This window comes from Loxodonta africana, chromosome 11, assembly GCF_030014295.1.
Source record: "Loxodonta africana isolate mLoxAfr1 chromosome 11, mLoxAfr1.hap2, whole genome shotgun sequence".
NCBI lineage: Eukaryota > Metazoa > Chordata > Mammalia > Proboscidea > Elephantidae > Loxodonta > Loxodonta africana.
The window spans coordinates 72,179,613-72,205,837 of NC_087352.1; the positions used below are offsets into that span (position 1 = coordinate 72,179,613).

Below are 26,225 nucleotides of genomic sequence, written 5' to 3' on the forward strand. Positions count from 1 at the left end.
AGAGCAGAAGCAGCTAAATCAGGCTGAGAACAAGGAAAGACAGGTGAGTTGGCACTTTGGCTGATTCACTGAAAGCAAAATCTAGTTGGAGAGATGACGTACATATATTAAATTATAAGTAACATAGGCTAGTAGAATGAGTGCCAAGTAAGGCATCCAAAGACAAAGGAACACAATTCCTACCTACATTGAGATCGCTGGGGAAGAAAACAAGGTGGAATCTAAACTGGTCTGTAAAGCTCAAGCAGAATTGAGATAAATAAGGAGTGGGAAAAGCTGGACATTATAGGCGAAGACATAATTTGGGAGATGAGTAGCAATTTTAGTAGCTGCATGGCTCATGGAAGGGAATCGTGTTGAAGATACATTAAGGTCTTGGAAAACAATAGGTTAAACTCAGACTAAATTAAAAACGAGGCTAATTAGATAAAATACACAAAAGGCTGGATAAAGGGGAATGAGAAGAATGTGGAGACAAAAAGATATTGGAGTGAGAGGAGGTGAAAAGAGTTACCTCATCTTTTTGAGCTATCTCTGAACCCCAAGCTAGAGTAACATGAAAAATGAGAAAGATAAACTGTGTTTATAATCAAACAAACGTATGTGATGCTGTGGTGGTTAATTTTGTGTCAATTTGCCTAGATTATGGGGCCCAGTTGTTTGATGAAACACTAATCTAGATGTTGCTGTGAAGGTATCCTGGATAATGTGGGTGGGCCTCATCCAATCAACTGAAGGCCTTAAAAAAAAAAAACAAAAACTGAGGTTTCTGAGAGGAGAATAAAGACTGTAACATAGATATCCTTCTAGACTTTCCAGCCTGTCACCTTGTCTATCAATTTCAGACAGAAGACTAGTGGAATTTCCAGCCTGTTGCTTGACCTATGTATGGATTTTAAACTTGTCAACCCCCAAAATTACGTGAGCCAAATTCTCTCTCTATATATACAGCCTATTGGTTGTTTCTCTGGAGAACCCTGACCAATACAGGCGCCTACAATGTGCAGAGTACATGAACAGTCCTTCTCAAAAGGTGGTTTAAGAATTCCTATGGTCTCTTGTTCATCTTTCTGGAAGTTTCTTGTATTTAGAATGTGACAGTGTCCATTTTTTATTTTCTTTGTGAATTATAGTTAAGAGAAGTACTATGTCAAGATATGCTGGAATAACTGTGAGATTTACAGTTACATAAATAATATGTGATTATTTTCTCCTTGTAAAAAATGAAAACAATATAGACATGCCTTAAGTGCTCCAATTCTGATTCTCTCCCTGACAAAACTATTACTGTGGTGAGTATTCTTCCACACCTTTTGCTGGGCTTTTGCATTTTTTTGAACTCCTATAAAATATGAACTTTAAAAAAACAAATGTTATATTGTATTTTTCCTTTTGCAACTTAAAAAAACCCCAAATCCACCGTATCTTGGATTTATCCATTTTTTAAAATGGCTGCATAGATTTTGTAATATGGATGTATCACAATTAATTTACCCACTTATCTGCTGTGAATGTCCCAACTTTTCACTGTTACTGCGAGAACACCTAGCATATAGTTCCTTGTACAAATATGCCTGGTGTTTTTCTATCACTGACGGCAATTAGTTGCAGGTCACGGGGAAGGCATATTTTGAAATTTAATTGATCACGCCAAATAGGGAAACCCTGGTGGCAGAGTAGTTAAGAGCTATGACCGAAGGTTGGCAGTTCGACTCCACCAGGCGCTCATTGAGTATTCTATGGGGCAGTTCTACTCTGTCCTATAGGGTCGCTATGAGTCCGAATCGACTCGACTGCAATGTTTTTTTTTTTTTTTCAATGCCAAATAGTCTTAAACAGTGCCTGTACCGAACTACACCCCTAAATAGAGAGTTTTAGTCACTCCGTCCTCGGCAGTGACTGTTTTCCCCCAAGAAGGTTCTGGGCCCATCAAATCCTGTCCTACCGCTGGCCCCGCCCCAGCGGCACGCCCCCGGCGGCCTCACCTGCACTTGTTTCGGCCTCGCCCCTTCCGCCTCTGGGCCGAGGCCGCGCCCCTTCCGTGGGCTTGTAGCTGGAAAGCTGGGACCCGCCGGCCTCTGACGTCACTGCCGGCCGGACGCCATCTTGCTGGGTTGCGGCCGGACTTGGATGTGGCGCTGGCGGTATTGAGGGCGTGGGGAAGGGTGGAGTGAGGGGGCGAGGCCGCGACGAGGGCGGTGAAACTCTCCTCCCCGCGGCCCCAGCGCGTGGGACGGCGTGAACGTGGTGTCGGAGGGATGTCCGCCTTCTCTGAGGCGGCGCTGGAGAAGAAGCTGTCGGAGTTGAGCAACTCGCAGCAGAGCGTGCAGACCTTGTCTCTGTGGCTCATCCACCACCGCAAGCACTCGCGGCCCATCGTCACCGTGTGGGAGCGGGAGCTGCGTAAAGGTGAGCCGCCCGCGCGGATCTCCGCCACCCGGCTCGTTCCCTGGTGTCACCGGGACCCCTGCCCTGCTTACCCGGAGCCCCGCACTCCCCAGCGCCCGCGGCTCCCTGACGCCTGGAGAGCCGTCTCTGTGCCTGCGAGCGGCTGTTGGCGGGGTATGAGCCGCGTGCACCGCGCTCCCTGCAAAGCCGGCGTTTAGTAGGTGTTAGTTGAATAAAGGAATGATGGATAAAATTAAACTTCGATTGATTTAACACGGGAGGAACAGTAGCTGGGGGTTCGGGACACCGCATGCAATTAGAGCCAAAATTAAGGCAGGCTGGTACTTTATGTTTTCGTCTGTTATAGTGGTGGATAAGACCAAAAACCCGTTGCTGTCTAGTCGATTCCTATTCATAGTGACCCCATGGGACAGAGTAGAACTGCCCCATAGGGTTTCCAAGGAGCACCAGGTGGATTCGAACTGCTGACCTTTTCGGTTAGCAGCTGTAGCTCTTAACCACTGCGCCACCATGGTTTCCGTAGTGGTGGATTAAAAAAAAAAAAAGCCATTACCATCCAGTCTATTCCAACTCATAGCAACCTTATACGATAGAGTAGAACTGCCCCGTAGGGTTTCCAAGGAGCACCTGGTTGATTGTAAGTGCCAACCTTTTGGTTAGCAGCCGAACTCTAAACCACTACACCACCAGGGTTTCCATAGTGGTGGATAGGGGAGGGGAAAGGTAAGGAAGTGGAAAGGAATAGGTTAGTGTGGGAATGGGAGTAATTTCGTAATTTCCAGTTCCGTAATACATAAACCTAGTCTAAAATTAATAGAGGGGGTCAGAGTTTCAGAACTGCGGAGCCTAAAAATGCATAATGCTGTGAAAAGAACCCCCAACTTGTAGGTTTTAGAGGACCAAGATTAAGCAAGCTTCTTAACTTTTGGATTGCAGTTGCCTTATCTGAAAATGGGGAAGTTAGATTTACCTGGTCTAAGGTCTTGCTGTATATGCAGCGTCTTTCTTTGGCAAAACATTTGATAGTGCGCCTGTAAATGAAGTAAACTTTTTTGAGCTTTGAGCAGTTTTCACTAAAATATCCCGAGTCTGGCCAGTAACTTTATCTGTAAAGAATTGGTTGTATGTTAATGTGACTGAAAAATTAAAAATTTAATTCGCATAGTCTGAAATTTAATTTGTACCTTTATTATTAATTCATTGAATGGAGTAGAAGCTCTTTGTTGTTTAAAACATCTCGATGGGTATGATAGTTATTTATTAAGTGTTAACAGTTTTAACAAACCGTTACTAAAATGGGTGCTTGTTTAGTGACTCTGTGAAAGCTACATGATGTGTTAACATGGCAGCTAAAATGTGGCACTGGCTGTATAGAATAGAGAGAAGCTGTCCTCTTCCTACAAAATACTCTTGTATATTTGCTTGTGGTTAAGAAGACATTGATTTAGAGCCCTGTTTTTCACTTTATAAATAAATAAGTGTATATATATTGGCTCTCAGTGAGAAACTAGTCTTTGTGAGTGGCCAAAAAGATTTGAGAAACATTGGTATATAGGTTGGGAAAATAGCTAACTGAACTTCGAGAAGCATTTAGAAATGCATAGTCAATAAAGGATTGATACCCAGGCTATCTTAAGAACTACTGCAAATCAACAAGACAAACAACCCAACAGAAAAATGGCAATGCTGTTTACAGGTATTTCACGGGAGATAAACCTGGAAGGCTAATGATAAAGCTTAATCTTAACTAATCCCATACCATTTCCTCTCACCCTGTGGTAACAGGTCGGCAGTTCGAACCCACCAGCTGCTCCTTGGTAAACATATGGGGCAGTTCTGCTCTGACCTGTAGGGTCACTCTGAGCCGAAATCAACTCTACGACGAGTTTACCTTGGAATACGGCTTTAATCATTGCTAGGGTTTTTAGGGATGTTTAGCTGTAACTGCAGATAGCTGTGGAGTCCCTGGGTGGTGCACATGGTGCTAAACTTAAGGTTGGAGGTTCCAGGTTGTGTCCACCCAAAGGCTCCTCAGAAGAAAGGCCTGGTGATTTACTTCCCTCAAAATCAGTCATTGAAAACCCTGTGGAGCACAGTTCTGTTCTGACCCACATGCGGTCGCCATGAGTCAGAGTTGACTCAACAGCAGCTGGTTTTTTCACTGGCATTATGACTCTGTTTAACCTTTGGAGGAATTGCCAGACTGTTCTCCACGATGATTGCGCCATTTTACATTTCCGCTAGCAGTGTATTAGAGTTGCAGTTTCTTTACATCCTCACCACCACTTACTATCTGTCTTTGGTTACAGCCATCCTAATGGGTATGAAGTGTTATCTCATTGTGGTTTTGATTTGTATTTCTCTGTTGAACATCTTTTTATGTGCGTATTGGCCAGTTACATGTCTTTGGAGAAATGCTATTCAGATCCTTTGCTCATTTTTTAATTGGGTTGTCTTGTTCTTGACTTGTAAGTGGCAGTAAGGGTGAAAACCTTATGGATCACAAATGTCCAGCCCTGTCATGGAAATGGGTCAGTTGTACAAGGGGTTAAGATGAGTTGGGGACCCACTCAAAGGTAGCTAACAGCAGCAAGAGTTCTTAATGTATTCTAGATATAAGTTCTTTATCAGATGCATGATCTGCAAATTTTTGTCCATTCACTGGGTTGTCTTTTCATTTTCTTTTAAGAAAAAAAATTATTTTGTTGTTGAAAATATACCCAGCAGAACATACACCAATTCAGCAGTTTCTACATGTATCATTTAGTTAGGTTGATTACATTCTTCTTCTTGTGCAACCATTCTCACCCTCCTTTTCCGAATTGTTCCTCCCCCATAAACATAAATTCACTGCCCCATAAAGTTCCTACCTAGTCTTTCAAGTTGCTCTTGTCAGTTTGATGCCATATAGATAGATCTTAAAAGAGGATAATGCTCAAGGCAGACATTTACTAGTTAAGCTAAACTGTTGTTTGGTTTTAAGATTTCAGTGGATATTTTTGGGCTAAGGTTTAAAGACTTTCTCAAGGCAGTAGTTTCAGGGGTTCATCCACCCTCCACGGCTCCAGGAAGTCTGGAGTCCGTGAAAACTTGACACATGTTCTACTCCCCTCCCACTCCCCCACCCCTGGTTTGATCAGGATTCTTCTATGGAATCTTGGATAAAAATGTTCAGTAAAGGTAGCCGGACACCATCCAGTTCTTCCAGTCTCAAGGCAAAAGGAGGCAGTTATTCATGGAGGCAATGAGCCACACATTCCATTTCCTCTCTAATTCCTGAGTCTCCTTCTTCTGTTGCTCCAGGCAAATAGAGACCAATTATTGTGCCTTGCAAGCTTTTAAGACTCCGGGCACTACACAGTGAACTAGGAGATAGAACAGAAACACTAAACATGTTATTAGGCCATTTAACAGGGGTGTCGCACAAAACCATGACCCTAAACCTCCAAACTAAGAAACCAAATTCCATGAGGATTTTGGTTGTATATATATATATATTTTTTTTTATGAGCAGCCTCAGTAGCTACTCTTTTTTTGAATCGTAAACATGTCTGTCACACAGCTTTTGTCCATTCAACATTTTACAGGTGTACAGTTTATTGACAGCAGTTACAGTACTTGGTTGTGCAACCCTGTCTTTAATTAATGTGACATTTCCATCACCGTTAACCCCTCTCCGTTATCCCTTCCATCCTGTCCCTAGTAACCACTAGTAAACTTTGGTCACCATAAATTTGCCTTTTCTTGTCTTTATATAAAAGTCTTTTATATAAGTAAGGTCATCCTTTTGTGATTGACTTATTTACTGCATAATGTTTTCAGCTCCATGTTGTAGCATGTATCAAGACTTCGTTTTTACTGGCTGAGTAGTATTCCCGTGTATGTATGTACCACATTTTTTATCCATTTATCTGTTGATGGACATTTGGGTTGTCTCCACCTTTTTGGCTATTGTTTTGTGAAGAGTGCTTTGATGAACATTAGTGTATAAGTCTCTTTTTGAGTCTGCGCTTTCAGATCTTTTGGGTACATACCTAGGAGTGGAATTGCTGAGTCATATGGTAGTTCTATTTTTAGCTTTTTGAGTAGCCACCACACTGTTTTCCACAACAACTGTACCATTTTGCATTCCCACTAGCAAATGGATAAGGGTTCCAATTTTCCCAAATCCTCACCAACGTTTGTCATTTTCAGTTTTTTAAATCTTCGCCATCCTGGTGAGAGTAAAGTGCTATTTCATTGTGGTTTTGATTTGTATCTCTCTGATGGCTAATTACACCAAGCATATTTTCATGTGGTGATGGTTGAAATGTCTATTCAAGCCCTTTGCCCATTTTATGATTGGGTTAATTTTTCTTGAAGTTTTATATGTATTTTGGCTATTAGATTCTTGTCGGGCATATGGTTTCCGAAGATATTCTCCCAGTTGATAGGTAGCTTGTCTTTTCACTTTTTTGGTAAAGTCTTTTAATGAGCAGAAGTTTTAATTTTTATGAGGTCTCATTTTGTCTTTTGCTGTTTGTGCTTTTGTTGTTATATTAGATAATCCGTTATTAAAAGCTAGGCCTGACAGCGTTGCCCCTACTTTTTCTTCTAAGAATTTTATTGTTTTAGTTTGCGCGTTTAAGTCCCTAATCCATCTTGAATTTGTTTTTCTGTATGGTGTGAGGCATGGGTGCTATTTCCTTTTTTCGTAGTCTTTTCATGTAAGTGTCCTTTGAAGGTGACTGTTTTAGACTCTAAATGACTCTCTCAGTACTGGGCTACCTTACTTACCTAGTGCTGCTATAACAGAAATATCACAAGTAGGTGGCTTTAACAGAAATTTATATTCTCACAGTGTAGGAGGCTAAGAGTCTGAATTCAGGATGTCGGCTCCATGGGAATGCTCTCTCTGTTGGCTCTGGGGGAAGGTCCGTGTGTCTTTCAGCTTCTGGTCCTGGATTCGTTGGCAATCTTCTTGTTGTGTCTCTCTCTCCCATTTGTCATTGCTTGTTTCTTTGCTTTCTAGTTGGACCTTTTTTTGTAAGTGATTGGCTTAAGACATAAGCTGTACTGATTAACATAGCATGACAAAGAAAGCCCTATTCCCAGAATAGGTTATATCCACATGTAAAGGGTTAGGATTTATAACACATAATTTTCGGGAGACACAATTCAGTCCATAACATGGGCTAAAAAACAAACAAAAAAAAAAACCCCACTGCCATCGAGTTGACTCCGACTCATAGGACAGAGTAAAACTGCCCCACAGAGTTTCCAAGGAACGTCTGGCGTATTTAAACTGCCGACCTCTTGGTTAGCAGCCGTAGCACTTAACCACTTCGCCACCACTATTAATGTAAATTTTGTGTTAGATTCATTGCTGCAGAAATAGTGACCGTGAATATACCTGAATTTACAAAACCAACACTGACATTTGGCCTCTTCTACGCACACACACAGGACAGCAACAAAAAACTCTTTGGAAGAGTTGTAGAAAAATAACCAGTTTGGTCGTGGTTGTTAGGTGCTGTCAAGTTGGTTCCAACTTGTAGTAACCCAGTGGACAACAGAACGAAACACTACCCAGTCCTGTGCAGTCCTCACAATTGTTGCTGTTTGAGGCTGTTGTTGCAACCACTGTGTCAGCCCACGTTGTTGAGGGTCTTCTTTTTCACCAGCTCTCCACTTTACGAAGCATAATGTCCATCTCCAGGGACTGGTCCCGCCAGTGAAATGTCCAAAGTACGTGAGATGAAGTCTCAGCATCCAGTTGCCTTAGAGTCATTGTAGGAGCCCTGGTGGTGCAGCAGTTGAAGTGCTCAGCTGCCAACCAGAAGGTCAGTGGTTTAAACCCACCAGCTGCTCCATGGTAGAAAGATGTGGCAGTTTACTTCTGAAGATTTACAGCCCTTGAAACTCTATGGGGCAGTTCTACTCTGTCCTATAGAGTCATTATGAGTCGGAATCGACTTGACAGGCAGTGTGGGTTTAGAGTCACTGCCCTCACTAGTCTGTGATTGAATCCGTCACACCAGCTCTTGTACATTACTCATACTTGTGCCTCAACAAAGCTGTAAGTGCTTCAACCTGTGTTGTTATTAGGTGTCAAATAGATTTCAACTCATAGCAACCGCATATGATAGAGCAGAACTGCTGCGTAGGGTTTTCTAGGCTGTAGTCCTTATGGGGACAGATTGCCAGGTCTTTTCTCCTGTGGAGCCCGCTGGGTGGGTTCCAACTGCCAACCTTTCGGTTAGCAGCTGAGCCCTTAACCATTGCACCACCCTTTAGGGTATCTGAATTCTCCGTGTATTTATTGATTGTCTTGTGTGTGTCAGACATAGTGTATATCCCAGTGATAACTAAAACAAAGTTGGTGTCTGCCCTCATAAAATTTTTTGTCTCATGGGGAGGGCAAACAAGAAACAAAACATTGTAAACAAATTCTGTGTTGTCTACCGGAGGAGAAGAACTAGTTAGAATGGTGAGGTAGATCATCCCTGACTAGGTGACATTTAATAAAAACCCTCCTGAACTAGCTATTCCTTCAGCTAGTGGGAATATGTGGAGTTGCTGAGATGTGAATTGCAACGTAAAGAGCTAAACCTGGGAATGCTCAGCCCTTGAATGCCTGTTACTGGTTTTTCTTGTATTGCAACAATTAAAATATTAGGTTATTTAACGTTTAACTTTTTCTTCTATTGTAATCATCTGTTAACAATCAGCAGTTCTGATTTTATCAGATAACTTTAAGGGAACAAGTTATCACTTTTCATTGCATTACAAATTTGGGGGAGTATATGTTGGCTGTAAAGCAGACTCTTGGGCTCCTTGAGGTGGTTTTCTGCCCATTTCACTTTTAACCTCCGTAGCCCTAAAATACTACTGCTTTTGACGAAGGTCCTTATGTTTGTATTGAATCAACATTTACATTCACAATATGGCTTTAGGTTTGCAAGAGATGTTATTAAGCTCTGCATATTCTTTGCTCTCTAGTTGATTTGGTTTTAGGAAAACAGGAAACATTTTTTGCGAAGTATTTTCGTGTATTGTGCTAATTATTTTTACTGCAACATGTTAAAAAAAACTGACATAGTGGCGCTTATGAAAATACCTTGCGGGGGGGAGGGTGTGGTTGGCAAACAAATACAGAGGGCATGCATTATTTTAAAGTACAATACTAAATCACTTACTTATTTACATAAAATGACATTATTAATGAAAAATAATGATTTTCTCTAAAAATTGTAGAAAAGTGATTGCTTTATGTTTTTCTAAAGCTCTATAATGTTTGGCTTAATGGAAGGCAGCTGGATTCTCATGTCTGGTTGTGCATTCAGTCTAGTTAGTATATCGTACATCATATAACCTCCCCAAAATGTGTACATGTGTGAGAGAGTGACAGTGAAAAAGGCAAATAACATCTCAGTACTATCATTAAAGTAGTTTCGACTTCATGGGCCTCATGAAAGAGTTTAAGGACTCCCAGGAATCAATGGGCCATATGCTGAGAACTAGACTATTTCTTATAAACCGGTAGTTAGATCCAGAGGGTGGCTAGGACACATTGTTTTGCCTTAGCAGACATATTCCCTCCAAAATATTAAATCTCATGAACACTTTACCTGAATTTATGAAATTTCCCTTTGGCCTATGCACCCTCTCCTCACTTGTCGACACAGTTAGGTTCCAAAGACCAGGTCATTAGGCAAAATGCGACATGTGAAAATGGAGGATGACCACATCAGATCACAAAAATGGAGGGTGACTGCATCATTACATAACTGCCAGACTGCATATTACATAACAGCCAAGCCACTGAGAATCATGGCCCAGTGAAGTTGACATGTAACCTTAAGCATCACAGTCAGCGAAAAGCCTTTAGTGGGGGAGAAGGGCTGTGGTAACAAGTAAGGTTTGTGCCCTGGGCACTGCTTGAGGCGGAGTGCCAACGAGCAGTTTCTGTTGGCCATCACTGTTTCCACTGCCAGCTGTGATCATTCAGCAACCCACACTAATTACCCGAGGCACTGTTTTCTGTAGATAGGCCACTGCAGCCAGCCTTACTCTCGCCTTGTACCTCAGCACTCGTTACAGCCAGATGTGCAAAATAGTTGAATAGTAGATTTTTTGCTGTTGTAAACAGGAAATGTCGGATAACAAGATAGTCAATAAATGAGGAGAGGGTGTAATGTGATTTTTTTTTTTTTAGATGTACTTTCCAGGGATATGTGCTTTTTAAAACATTGATAATTTGATGTTTTTGCTGCTGATGATACAATTAATGTTCATTTTCTAATAAAAATAAAAGTGTGCTCCCACATTAAGCAAACTTAATATGACAATCTATAATTTACGAGCAGTTTTTAATAAAATGAAGTTTTCATTTCCAATGTTTAAGTAAAAGATTTTGCTATTGGTTTCCTTTATTCAGCAAGTATTTACTGAGCTTTTGCTTTTACTAGGCCATGAATGATTCAGCAGGTAAAATACATGCAGCTGTCTTCATGGAGTTTACATGTAAACCAGGGACATGCAGCTTACTAAATTAGTAGCTGCAGAGTGATACAAAGGAGAACTGTAACTGGGAACCTAAGCTGGTTTAGGTAATCAGGGAAGACTTACTTTAATTTGGGATTTGAAGTATGAGTAGAGATTATTGGAGCTGTACAATGAATATAGACATAGTTCTTACTATTTTAATTATTTGAATGTGGTCTTAGGTAAAAACTTTATTTGACATTTTAAATAGAACGATTCGTAAGTCCTGTCTGGAGCTAGGTAGGATGATAAGCATTTTAGATATACATTTAGTATTTTATGTCTGGAAAAAACTTTAAGTGATAAAAAGATATATTTTAATCTTTTTGTTCATATAGGGGCCCTGGTGGCACAGTAAGAGATCGGCTGGCTGCTAACCAAAAGATTGGCAGTTCAAATCCACCAGCTGCTCCTTGGAAACCCGATAAAAATGGAGCAGTTTTACTCTGCCCTGTAGGGTCCCTATGAGTTGGAATCAGCTTGACGGCAACAAGTTTGTATTTATTGATTCTGTTTACAAAAGTACATTAAAAGGATAGTAATGATGAATTATTTAATCACCTTGATGTCATTTAGATTTTTTTGTCATTTTAGTTATTTAGAATAACTCTTGGCTCCTATCAGGTGCCTAGTAATCTTACCCTCTTTTTTTTTTTTCTTTTTAGCTTTTCCTTAGCCATACTTTTAAGTTACATGCTTGAGTTTTTTAGGTGTACTTAAAATATGTGGATGTTTACATACACGTGTAAATATATATGAGATTAGGTAATAAGATGCACATAATATCAAATTCAGAAAAGGTATAAAAAGAGGAGTAAGGCTCCTTCCCATTCCTGTTCCCCACCCATTTTTCACACCCATACTTACATCTGTTAAGTTTATGTATTCTTTCAGAATTTTCTATTCATATACGAGCATATGTATATGTTACTGTTTTCTTTCGCTCTTTCTTGTTTACAGGAATAGCATAGCATATTAAATAGATTTCTCTGTCCTTTCATTTAATATATCTTATACTTTGTTACATATGTGTATATAAGATGTTGCCTCATTTTTTAAATGCCTGTACTGTATTCTATGTTTATGGTTACACCAGTGTTTATATGGACCCTAGTGGCATAGTGATTAAGAGCTCTTGGCTGCTAACCAAAAGGTCAGCAGTTCAAATCCACCAGCTGCTCTTTGGATACACTGTGGGGCAGTTCTCCTCTGTCCCGTAGGGTCCCTATGAATCAGAACTGACTTGATGGCACTAACAACATCTGTATTCCATGATCATGATTACACCAATATTTATATAACCATTACTCTCTTATGAACATTTAGGATGTGTCATTTTTTTCTGTTGCAATTTTAACTATTTATATTACTAAATATTCTAGCTACATTCCTAGTGGTTTCAGCTGGTGATTTTAAGAGACCCGAGCAGAAGTGGTAGACACTATTGTATCGCACCATTTTTTTTTTAAGCTCGTTTTACCGTACCCATTTGATTTGCCTCCTTTATCATACACTGTCTTCATGTGCATCAAAGGATGAATGGCTAAACAAAATGTGGTATATCTATACCCAGAAATATATCTATACAATGCAATATTATTCAGCCATGAAAAGAAATGAAGAAGTGATATATCCTACAACATGAATAAGCCTTGAAAACATTATGCCAAGTGAAAGAAGCCACACACAAGAAGTCACATACTGTCTGGTTCCATTTATATGAAGTATCCACAATACATAAATGCATACAGACAGAAAGCAGATAAATGGTTGCTAAGGGTTGAGGGAGGGAAAGATGGGGGTGATTGCTTAATGGATACTGATGTCTTTTGAGGGTGGCAAAAATATTTTGGATCTAGACGTGGTTGCTGCCCAGCATTATGAATTCCACTGAATTGTATACTTTAAAGTGGTTAATTTTATGTTATGTGGATTTTACTTTTAAAAAAGGAAATATTAAAAAAGAATACACTTTACACTTTAATGAATCTTGTTGCATTCATATACTTTTCCCTTTTCCTGCTTCTACTCTGTCTCCTAACCTTAAGCTCTAATGTCACTTCTTTCTACCCACAGCTTTCCTAACTTCTCCAAGGAATAATTGTCCATCCATGGTCCTTAGCCCTTTTTTTTTTTTTTTTTTTTTTTTGAGCAGGGGGAGATTTTTTTTTCTAATTATAAGTGACATGTAAATTTATAACAATCTAGTTTGATCCCTGCTTACCTTTGGTAGCATTAAAAAACTCTGCCTCTGTACAGCTTCATCCCACCCTTATGTTATTGTCACTGAGTACATTTGTATACATTGTATGCCTATTAGCAGGTTTATAATTATTGTTTTATATATTTGTCTTTGATATCATATAGGAAACAAAAAGAGGAGTTAAAAACCAAATACAATAATATTGGCTTTTATAGTTACCTATGTTTTGTTTTTTTTTAGTTACCTTTACTGATGTTTTGTATTTCTTTGTATGGGTTCACGTTTACTGTTTAGTGTCCTTTCATTTCAGCCTGAACAAGTCCCATTAACATTCTTTGCAGGGCAGCTCTACTAGCAGTGAACTCCCTCAGCTTTTGTTTTTCTGGGAATGTCTTCATTTTCCCTCCATTTTTGAAGAATGGTTTGCCCAGATACAGAATTCTTGGTTGAAAAGGTTTTTTTTTCTTTCTTTCTTCCAGCACTTCAAATATGTCATTCCACTGCCTTGTGGCCTCCATGGTTTCTGAGGAGAAATCGACTATTAATCTTATAGAGGATTCCTTATACGTAATGATTTCCTTCTCTCTTTGGTTTTCATATTTCTCTCTTTGACTCTGGCTTGACTTTGAACAATTTGATTATAATATATCTCCGTTTAATCTCTTTTTGAGTTCATCCTGCTTGGAGTTCATTGAACTTCTTATTGTTGCTATTAGGTGCCATCGAGTTGGTCCCAAATCACAGCAACCCTCAGTACAACCGAACAAAACACTGCCTGGTCCTGCGCCATCCTCACAGTTGTTGTTATGCTTGAGCTCATTGTTGCAGCCACTGTGTCAGTCCATCTCATTGAAGGTCTTCCTCTTTTTTACTGACCATCTACTTTATCAGGCATGATGTCTTTCTCCAGGGACTGGTCCCCCTGATAACATGTCCAAAGGATGTGAGACAAAGTCTTGCCAACCTTGCTTCTAAGGAGCATTCTGGCAGTACTTCTTGTTCATTCTTCTGGCAGTCTATGGTATAGTCAGTATTCTTGGCTAACATCATAATTCAGGTACATCAGTTCTTCTGCCTTATTCATTGTCCAGCTTTCACATGCGTATGAGGTGATTGAAAACACCATGGCTTGGGTCAGACTCACCATAGTCTTGTTTTTTAATGCTTTAAAGAGGCCTTTTGCAAACATTTGCTGAATGCAGTGTCGTTTGATTTCTTGACTGCTGCTTCCATGGGCTTTGATTGTAAAATGAAATCATTGACAGTATTTTCTTTATTTATCATGATGTTGCTTATTGGTCTAGTTGTGAGGAATTTTGTTTTATGTTGAGGTGTGTCTTAGTCTTCTAATGCTGCTATAATAGAAACACTACGAGTGGATGGCTTTAACAAAGAGAAATTTATTCTCTCACAGTCTGGTAGTCTAAAAGTCCAAATTCAGGGCCCGAGCTCCAGGGGAAGGTGTTCTCTGTTGCCTCTGGAGGAAGGTCCTTGTCATCAGTCTTCTTAGTCAAGGAGCTTCTCAGCACAGGGACCCCAAATCCAAAGGACGTGCTCTGCTCCCAGTATGTCTTTCTTGGTGGTATGAGGTCCCCATGTCTCTTTGCTCACTTCTCTCTTCTATATCTCAAAAGAGATTGGCTTAAGACGCAATCTAATCTTGTAAATGGAGTCCTGCCTCATTAACATAACTGCCACTAATCCTATCTCATTAATATTCTAGAGATAGGATTTACAACATATAGGAAACTCACATCAGATGACAAAATGGTAGACAGTCACATAATGCTGGGAATCAACGGACTAGCCAAATCGACAGATATTTTGGGGGACACAGTTCAATCCATAACAAAAAAAAAAAAACATAACAAGGTATTCCTTTTTAACCTGTAATATTGTTCCATTCTTTCCATACTTACCCATCCTTTGAACAGTGATTCTTAAAGTGTGGTTAGTGAACCTTGTGAATCACCAGGACTTTTAGGGGTCCACAAGGTCAACATTATCTTTATAATACTGTTATGACTTTCCCCCCTCTTTTCACTGTTGACATGTGCCTTGATGTTGCAAAAACAGTGATGAATGAAAACTGCTGGTACCTAATCGTTAATGAAGACAGAGGCACCAGACTGAGTCATTGTATTTTTCACCTCATACACACACAGTTTAAAAAATGTGCCAGTTTCACTTAATGTTGTCAGTGAAGTAGTGTAAATTACTAATGTTACTAAATCTTGACCCTAGCGTGACTTTCTAATAATCTGTATTACAAGTTGGGAAGTACACACTTCTGCATACTGAACATTATGGAAGAACACCTGTGTGATTGAGTTGTGAGGTAAACCAGTTGTGTTTTTCATGAAACACCATTTTCACTTGAAAGAACAACTGACAGAAACAATGGTTGTTTAGGCATGAGTATTTGGCAAGGTGTTTTCTCAAAAATGAATGGAGTGAGCCTGTTGCTTCAAGGAAAACCATTGACAGTATTTGTCGTCCAAGATAAAATTCAAGTTTTCAGTTAAACAGTAGAATTTTAGAAAACTCGTAGGTGCCACCATGAACTTCACAGCTTCCTAATAGCTTTTTAATATATATAATTCTGTACGTATTGTTCAGTGACATTGGTTGCGTTTTTCACAATGTGTCAAGATTCTTATTATTTCCATTCTGGTTGTTTTGTTTCCATTACTGTAGCTTCCCTGTGGCCCCTCCCCCCTTACCTTCCCATCTTTGCTTTAGGGTAAATGTTGACCATTTGATCTCATATAAAAAAACAAACCCCATTACCATCGAGTTGATTCTGACTCATAGTGACCCTAAAGGACAGAGTAGAACTTCCCCATAGGGTTTCCAAGGAGTGGCTGGTGGATTTGAACTGCTGACTTTTTGGTTAGCAGCCATAGCTTTTAACCACTGTGCTACCAGGCCTCCTATAGGTTTTTTTTTTTTTTTTTTTAAGAATCACAGTACTCATGGGTGATATTGTTTATTTTATGAGCCAATCTATTACTTAGCTGAAAGGTGACCTCCTGGAGTGGTTTCAGTTCAAAGTTTAAAGGTATTTCAGGGCAGTGGTTTTGAGGATTCCTCTAGTCTCTACCAGTTCAGTAAGTCTGCCCTTTTTTAATAATTTAAGTTTTCTACATTTTTCTCCCAGTCTGTCTGGGACTGTTTATTGTGCCCCTGGTCAGAATAGTCGGTAGTGGTAGCCGGGCACCGTCTAGTTCTTCTGGTCTCAGGATACATGAGGCTTTGGCTTGTGTAGGCTGTTGGTCCTGTAGACTAGTTTCTTCTCTGAGTCTTTGGTTCCCTTCTTTCTGTTTTGCTCCAAATGAGTAGAAATTAAATGGCTGCTGTACACTTTTAAGACCCCATATGCTACTCGCCAAATTAGATGTAGAGCATAAACTTTATGAACTGTGTTATGCCAGTTGATCGAGTTGTCCCATGAGACTACCGTCCTAAGCCTCCAAACCCATTAAACTTGGCCGACAAGGTGTTTGGTTATGTCTAGGAAGTATCTGTAACTGTGCCCCCATGTGCTTTATTAAACATATAAATATATATGCAGCACACATATTCATGTACATATGTATGCATCTATACTTGTACCTGCATATACACACATATACATTCGTATACACATAATATGCATACATATCTAGCATTGTAACCACCAAAAAAAAAAACGCAAACCCACTGCCATCAAGTCAATTCCAACTCATAGCAACCTTATAGGACAGAGTAGAACTGCCTTATAGGGTTTTCAAGCCTGAAATTTTTTCTGGAAGCCAACTGCCACATATTTCTCCCACAAAGCAGCTGGTGGGTTTGAACTGCTGACCTTTTGGTTAGCAATTTAACCACTGAGCCACCAGGGCTCCTTGATTTTTTGTTGTTATTGCTGTTTTTGCAAAATTGTGTGTGTTATAGCCTTTACCAGAAATATCTCTTATTCTTGTTATTTCTTAGTGTCATCATTTGCCTTGGTCAAATTGTGTATGCTTCACCCACATTTGGTATTGCTTCCCAGTACTTTAAAGGACTTTCCAATGAAATAAGTAATGTTGATAAATGTGTTTTATGATATTGCATAGTAAAATGTGTCAGCAATTGGAAGGCCTGTGTAACTCAGTGAAACAGTATCTTCAGAAGGCCAGTGAATGATGATACAAAATAATGCATGAGCAAATAACCATTCAGAGAACATGATGAGCATGATAGACTAATGGCTTTTAATATACCAGAGTTTAAAAAGTTCATTGATATGATTTCAGATTCAATATTGCAACTTTAGAATATTTTTGAAACTATAAACTATTGAGTTTTGTTGCAGTTTCAAGGAATAATTTCTACAGGTATTTGTAAAAGCTATTAAAATATTCCTCTCTGCAACTCATATATCTCCATGAGGCCTGATTCTCTTCATATACTTCCACCAAAACAGCATGGCATGATATATTGAATACAGAAGCATATATGAGAATTAAGCTGTGTTCTGTTGAGCTGGATATTTGCAGAAATATAAAACATTATGATTCTTCTCACTGTTTTCTGTCTTGGCAATTTTTTTTTTTTTTTAGTGTTAACATGTAATTATCTTTTATTTTTCAGTGAAACAATATTTTTAAAAATGCTTGATTGTATTAAGCATTGAAAGATGTAGCCCATTTGAACAAGAGCTCTTTGGGGTTCTGAATAATTTTTAAGTGTGAAGAGTCTTGAATCCAACAAGTTTGAGAATTGCTATTAGATTAATAGAAACCATGAATGATTTTCGTTAGTTTTGTTTCATCTAATTTTAATCTTGCCTGATTCAATATGTAATTGTTTTAGTTTTTAAAAGCTATAGCTGGAGTTGAACTGATGAAATTAATAATCTATAAATAATGATGTAGAATAAATAGTGGCTGGAGTCTGAGTGTTTGTTGTACAGTGATTCCTTAGCTCTGAAAGCAGAAGTCTCAATGGGAAATTAAAAAAAAAAGAGTTTATTTTGAGATAATGTAGATTCACGTGCAGCTGTAGGAAATAACCAGAGAAATCTTATGTACCCTTTACCCGTTTCCCCCCAATGGTAGCATCAGTATCACAACCAGAATATTGAGATTGATGAAGTCAAGATAAGGAACATTTCTATCACTGTAAAGATTCCTCATTTTGCCCTTTTATAGCCACATTCACTCTCCTCCCACCCTAAAAAAAAAAAAAACCCAATTTATCAGTTTTTTTTTTTAATGGATTATGCTTTTGATGCTAAATCTAAGAACTCTTTGCCTAGCCCTAGATCCCAAAGATTTTCTCCTAGCTTTTATTCTAAAAGGTTATAGTTTTATTAAGTACATGACCCATTTTGAGTTAATTTTTGTATAAGATGTGAAACTTTGGTTGAGATTCACCCCCTCCCCCCCGCCCCATGGATCTTGAGTTGCTCCAGCATTATTTGTTGAAAAGGCTTTTACACCTTTGTCAAAAATCAGTTGGGCATATTTGTGTGGGCCCATTCCTGGGTTCTCTATTTTATTACATTGATTCATGTGACTATTCCTTTATTAATAGCATGCAGTCTTGATTACTGTAGCTATATATGGCTATATAATAAGTCTTGAAATTGGATAGGCTGATTCTTCTAACTTTATTTTTCTTACTCAGATTTGTTTTAGCTATTCTAGTTTCTTTGCCTTTTCATATACATTTTAGAATGATCTTTTCTATATGTATAAAATTCTTTCTGGGATTTTGATCGGAATTCTGTTAAACCTGTATATCAGTTTAGGAAAAATTGATACCTTCACTATATTGAGTATTCCAGTCCGTGTACACAGTATGTCTCTCCCTTTATTGAGATTTTCTTTGATGATTTTTCATCAGTATTGTGTAGTTTTCAGCATACGAGTCCTGTACATATTTTGTTAGATTTACACCTGTTTCCAATTTTTGGGATGGTTTAAAATGATATTGTATTTTTAATTTGGTATCCACATGTTCATTGCTAATACATTGCAATACAATTAATTTTTTAATATTTATGTTATATCACGCAGCGTTGCTGAACACTCATGGTAGCTTTAGGAGTTTTTTTTGTAGATTCTTTGGGCTTCTCTACATAGATGATTATGTCGTCTGCAAATAGGGACAGCTTTATTTTTCATTTCTCATCTGTATTTTTAGGCAGATAATGCGTGCCTTCTATGTTTTTTTTACCAACCGCTCACTCCCCTTGTGAGTTAGTTTTGTAAGTGCCACTGTGCCTTTTTTTTTTTTTTTTTTACAGCAACTTGTAAAAAAAATTGGCATAGCTGTGCTTATGAAACTACCTTGCAGGGGGAAGGGAGTGGTTGGCAAACAAATGTAGAAGGTACATGTTATTTGCGTAAAAATACGGTATGTCTTTTATTTCTTTTTCTTGTCATGTTGTATTTACTAGAACTTCTAGCACTGTGTTGAATAAGACTGCTCAGAGTGGACATCCTTGCCTTGTTCCTGATCTTAGAGGGAAAGCATTCAGTCTTCCACCATTAAGTATATGTTAGCTGTTAGTTCTTTTAGTGCTCTTTATCAAGTTGAGGAGCTTCTTCTCTATTCTTGGTTTCTGAGAGATTTTATCATGAATGGTTGTTGAAGTTTTTCAAGAGCTTTGCCTTCATCAGTTAATATGATCATGTGATTTTTCTTCTTTAGCCAGTTAATATGGTGGATTATGGTGATTGATTTTAGAATCCTGAACTGGCTTTGTATTCCTGGAATAAATAATTCCTTGTTTATGGTATATATTTCTTTTTATATATTGATGAATTCTATTTACTAATACTTTGTTAAGGATTTTGCATCTTTGTTCAGGGTGGCTGTTGGTCTGACTCTTTTTGGGGGGTGGGGGTACTCTCTTTGTCTGGTTTTGGTATCAGTAATAGTAGCTTTATAAAATGAATTGGGAAGTGTTCCCTCTTCTATTTTCTGGACAGTATTATGTAGAATTGTTAATTCTTTAAATATTTGGTAGAATTCTCCAGTAAAACCATCTGGACTTGGAGATTTCTTTTTTGGAGTTTTTAAATTGCGAATTCAATTTCCTTAATAGTTATAACCCATTGCTCTCGAGTCTAGGGGTATTTAAATTATCTGTTTTATATTGGGTGAGTTGTGGTAGTTTGTGGTTTTTGAGGAAGTAATCCATTTATTTAGGGTGTTAAATTTGAAGGTGTAGAATTGTTCGTATTATTCCCTTATTATCCTTTTGATGTCTACAGGGGCTATAGTGATAGCCCTTGCTTCATTCCTGATGTTGATAGTTCATGTCTTCTCACTTTATTCTTGCTAGAGGTTTGTTAGTTGTATTGCTCTTCTTAGAGAATCAGCTCTTAGTTTCGTTGATACCTCTCTAATGCTTTTCTGTTTTCATTTTAATTGATTTCTGCCCTTTTATTATTTCCCTTCTGCGTCCTTGGGTTTCTTTTGTTCTCCTTTTTCTAGGGTTTTGAGGTGGAAACTAAGATTATTGATTTGTGATTTTTTTCCCCTTTTCTCTGATGTATGAATTTAGTGTTATAAATTTCTTTCTCATCTCTGCTTTAACTGTGTCCCACAAATTTTTATTCCTGAGTATTTTATTCTTTTAGATACTATTATAAATGAAATTGTCTTTAATCTCCTTTTCAGATTTCTTATTGCTGTTTTATAGAAGGAGTCCTAGTGGCTCAGTGGAGTCCTGGTTGCACAGTGGTTAAGAGCCTGGCTACTAACCAAAAGGTTGGCAGTTGGAATCCACCAGCAATTCCTTGGAAACCGTATGGGGCAGTTGTGCTCTGTCCTGTGGGGTTGCTATGAGTTGGAAATGACTCAGCAGCAATGGGTTTTTGTTTTGGTGTATAGAAACCCAAGTGATTTTTGTGTGTTGGCCTTGTATCCCCCAACATTACTAAATCTCTCTATTAAGTCTGAAGCTTTTTTAGTAGATTCTTCAGAGTTTTCTGTATACAGGACCATGTCATCTGCAAACACAGATAGTTTTACCTCTTCCTTTCTAATTTAGAAACATTTTCTCTTTTCTTGCCTTATTGCTCTGGTTGGAACTTCTAATACAGTATCAAATAAGAGTAGTGAGAGTGGGTATCTTGTCTTGTTCCTTTTTATTTTCAGGGAGAACGTTCTCATTTTTTTTCCCCATTGAGTATAATGTTGGCTGTTAATTTTTCATAAATGACCTTAATCATATTGAGGAACTTCCCTTTTATTTCTATCTTGTTGAGAGTTTCTATCAAGAAAGAGTGTTGGATTTTATCAAATACCTTTTCTGTGTCAACAGAGATGATCATGTTGTTCTTTTCATTTGTTCTAATAATGTGATTAGAGGGACCAGCACCTGGAGAAGGACATCATGCTTGGTAAAGTAGAGGGTCGGTGAAAAAGAGGAAGACCCTCAACATCATGGATTGACACAGTGGCTGCAACAGTGGGCTCAAGCATAACAAAGATTGTAAGGATGGCCCAGGACTAGGCAGTTTTGTTATGTTGTACATGGGATCGCTATGAGTCGGAACCAACTTGACAGCACCTAACAACAACAACATTAATGTGATGTATTACATTGATAAATTTCCTAATGTTGAACTGTCTTTGCATTCCTGGAATAACTCCTGCTTGATCATGGTGTATAATTCTTTTAATATGCTGTTGAATTCTGTTTGCTACTATTTTGTTGAAAGTTCTGGCATCTGTGTTCATAAGATATGTTGGTCTGTAATTTTCTTGTGGTGTCTCTCTGGCTTTGGTATCAGGGTAGTGCTGCCTTCATAGAAAGAGTTAGGGAGTATTCTTTCCTTCTCTACTATTTGGAAGAGTTTAAATAGGATTGGTGTCAATTCTTCTCTAAATGTTTGGTAGACTTCTCCAGTGTCCCACAAATTTTCTTTATAGCCCCCACAATGGACTCAAACATACCAGTGATCATAAAGATAGCATAGGACAGGGCAGTGTTTCATCCTGTTACACATGGGGTCATCGTGAGTAGGAGCCAACTCAATGGCAACTAACAATAACAACCAAGCTCGCAATAATTTTCCTTCTCTAGGAACTTCTCCTGACTGTGTTGTCATTGTATGCCATTGAGTCGATTCCAACTCATAGCGGCCCTATATGACAGAGTAGGACTGCCCCATAGGGTTTCCTAATCTTACAGGAGCAGATCACCAGGTCTTTTCTCCCACAGAGCAGCTGATAGGTTCAAACTGCCAAACTTCTAGGTAGCAGCCAAATGCTTAAACGTAGTGCCACCAGGGCTCTTTGTCCCTGACTATAGCAGTGATTTGTTTCGAGTTGTGCTTGTACCCATTACCAACTCATTCACCTTGCCGCAGCTGACTATAGTCGAGCCGGACCAACAGAAGGCCTCACCTACAAATCTGGTGTTTTGAACAGGAACCATGAGAGATGTGCCAATTATTTATTTATTTATTCACTCAATAATATATACATGTTTTAAATCCCTCTCTGTGCCAGGCACTATAACAGGCAATGGGGACACACAATTCGATGACGCCAATTTCAGCCCTCACGAAGCTTTTGTGCTAGCCATACACAAGATAATTTCACACAAGCTAAGTGTCATGGAGGGATTGGAGAATTTCAAGGAGTGCAGGAGACCTACTTTAAATAGGGATGTCAGGGCAGGTCAGATTTTTTTATTGTGCCTTAAGTTTACAGCTCCAGTTAATTTTTCATACAAAAATTTATGCATATATTGTTATGTAACCCTAGTTGGAATCCCTATAGTGTGACAGCACGCTCTGTTTTCCACCCTGGGTTTCGCGTGTCCATTCATCCAGCTTCTATCCCTTTCTGCCTTCTCATCCTGCCTCCAGACAGGAGCTGCCTATTTAGTCTCGTGGCATAGTAAAGTGCCACGGCTGCTAACCAAAGGGCCAGCAATTCGAGTCTGCCAGGCGCCCCTTGGAAACCCTATGGGGCAGTTCTACTCTGTCCTGTAGGGTTGCTATGAGTCGGAATCAACTCAACGGCACTGGGTTTGAATTTTTTTTTGGATCTACTTGAACAAAGAAGCACATTCTTCATGAGTATCATTTTATGTTTTATAGTCCAGTCTAATCTTTGTCTGAGGAGTTGGCTTCGGGAATGATTTTAGTTCTGGGTTAACAGAGTTCAGAGGCCGTGTCTTTTGGGGTTCCTCTAGCCTCGGTCAGACCACTAAGTCTGGTCTTTTTACCTGGATTTTAGTTCCACACCACACTTTTCTCTTGCTCCATCAGGGACTCTGTTGTGTTATTTGTGTGATATTTGTATCTCCAATATATTTTTATATGAAGCATTTTTATGCTTACTGCTTTAAAATCTTTGTCAGGTAATTCTGACATCTCTGTCATCTTGGTGTTGGCATCTATTGATTATTTTTTCATTCAGTTTGAGATCTTTGTAGTTCTTGGTATGATGAGTGATTTTCAAGTAATGCATGGATATTTCTGTATCTATTATGAAACTCTGGATCTTACGTCATCCTTCAGCTTTAGCTGGATTTCTGTGACATTGCTTTATAAGGTGTGGGGGGTGTGCTCTGTTACTGCCAGGAAGAGGTAGAAATACATGTTCCCCCCTGGCCTCTTGATAACCTAGCCTCCTGTGACACACTGCACTTGTTGCTGCTGGTAGGAGTGAGAGTTCAGCTCCCCGCTAGGCTTCTACTGACACGCCAAGGATGGGATGTGTGTGGCCCCATTACTGCCGGACAGTGGCGAAAATCCTGACCCTCTGCTAGGCCTTCTCTGACACCACCCCAGTGGGAATACTTTCTTACTTCTGGGTGGGGTTGGAAGTCCAGACTCCCTACTTACCTTCTTTGATACCACCCTGGTGGAATATCAGGCCCCTCATTACAGTCTTGTAAGGGTGGAAGTCTGGGTTCCCATTTGTTTTTGCTGATATGGGTGGAGGTTATGCCACAGTTTTTTCTGGAGTTAGAGTGGTTATTGCGTAAAAGTTTTCTGTCTTGCTAGGCTGCCCATTTCCTGTTCATTTAGCTCAAGAGAGCAGGTTTTTGTTGAGCCTTTTTTTTTTTTTTTGGTCTGCTCCTGTTGGAGTTTCTGGGTTTCTGGCTTTTTCAGTGTCAAATTCTGGTGTATATGATGCATAAAGAAAACCCAGGGAACTTGTCCCTGTGTTGTTCTTTGGGTCCTGAGGTCCCTAGCTGGTTGTGTTCTTCTCTTTTCTTACATTTGTTTTATATATAATGTCCAGGGTTTGTACTTGTACTTAGCAGGAGGAATAGAGAAAAGTCTGTTCTATCTTCCTGAAGCAGAAGTTTCCTACAGATTGATCTTTATACTGGAATTGGGACACATTATTTAGAACTCCTAGACTGGTGTGTTCTACCAGTATTTTTTGGTCTTGATATGATAGGATACTTTCTGGTTAGGATGTTGTGTTAGTTGTTTAATAAGTTTATTTTAATATAACTCTACTAAACACTAATGTTTACTTTTTTATTGGTTTAAAGTAGTTGTAAAATTATAGAGCAGTACAATAGTATATGAAATTACAAAGTAAAAATCTATTGCAAAGCAGTAAGTTATCCCAAATTAATCTATAAATTCAGAGCAGTCCAAAAGGAATTTGTTTTTACTTGAAGTTGATGGACTAATTCTGAAGATTACTGGGAAAAGTAAACATGGAGGGAGATTCCACATGATTTTGAAAGGAAAACAATAATGGAGATAATGTACCCTTTTGGTACCCAGGCATACTATAAAGGTGTTGGAATTATAACAGTATGATGTTGGTGCAGGAATAGGAATATATGAATGAAACAGAAGAGAGATTTGGAAGACCCATTTTATATGAGGATATGGTAGATCAGGCACTTTAAATCCATGAGAGGAGGCATGTAATATTAACAATTGATTCTTAGATTCTTCTATAAGACAGAGTAGCACTGCCCCACAGGGTTTCCAAGGCTGCTGTAATCTTTACAGGAGCAGACTGCCAGTCTCTCTCCTGCAGAGCAGCTGGTGGGTTTGAACCACCAACGTTTCCGTTAGCAGCAGAGCACTTAACCATTGTTCCACCAGGACTCCTTTCTTGGATTCTTACCTAAACCATATAAAAAGTTAATTGAATTAAAGATGTAGACATTGAAAACAATCAACAATATAATAAGCGTGCAAGAAAAATGTATATTATATATTTATAATTACTTCTAACTTTGGATTATGGAAGGACTTTCTAAATTAGATATAGGCCAGAAATCATGTAGGAAATAGATTTGGCAACATAAAATTATAAAATTTCTGAATACAGAAACTAGCATCAAATAGACTTGGAGATAATATTTGCAGTATCTGGTATAGAAATAAGCTAAAATCTATAATACATAAAGTGATTTTATGAATTAACAAGAAAAAGACAATTCAGTAGAAAAACGGGTAACATATCAATAGGCAGTTCACAGAAGGAGGAAAAAGAAATGAGAAGGAACCAGCCTCATTAGTATGTAGGGAATTGCAAATAACACCATCATTTTACTCTCAAAAACTTGGCAAAAATTACAAATATTAATAATATCTAGTGTTGGTGATAAGGAGCCCTGGTGGTGCAGTGGTTAAGCACTCACCTGCTGACATAAAGATCAGTGGTTCAAACTCACCAGCTGCTCCATGGGAGAAAGATTGGCAGTCTGCTTCTGTAAAGATTTACAGCCTTAGAAACCCTATGGTACAGTTCTACTCTGTCCTGTAGGGTTGCTAAGTGTCGGAATTGACTCGATGACAACGGGTTTGAATTTTGTAGTGTTGGTGATAATGTAGGGAAGTGAACATTTCCATGTGGTGGGAGTTCAAATTGGTACAGCCTTTTTGGAAGGCAGCTTGACAATGTCTGTCAAAATTTAAACTGCAGACAAGAGAAATGAAGTCCTGATATATGCTACAACATGGATGAACCTTGAAAACATTATGCAGAGTGATGTTAGTTGCAAAAGGACAAATATTGTATGATCTCATTCCTATGAAATACCTGGAATAGGCAAGTGCATACAGACCAAAGTTTATTAGTGGTTACAGGGGCAGGAGGGATGGGAAAA

The 26,225-nt window shown here is 38.8% G+C and overlaps 1 protein-coding gene across 2 annotated transcripts in view; it reads left to right on the top strand.

Annotated features, from left to right (window-relative positions):
* Positions 1-2,104: 2,104 nt before the first annotated feature.
* Positions 2,105-26,225, top strand: part of RPRD1A (regulation of nuclear pre-mRNA domain containing 1A) — a 72,936-nt gene continuing 48,815 nt past the window's right edge. Inside the window, exon 1 of one of the 2 annotated variants that reach the window (XM_003406325.4) lies at positions 2,105-2,409. In XM_003406325.4, the coding sequence (XP_003406373.2) occupies positions 2,259-2,409 (151 nt within the window). In that variant the 5' untranslated portion in view covers positions 2,105-2,258. The remainder of the gene's footprint in view (positions 2,410-26,225) is intronic. The other variant, XM_064294601.1, reaches the window with a different exon arrangement.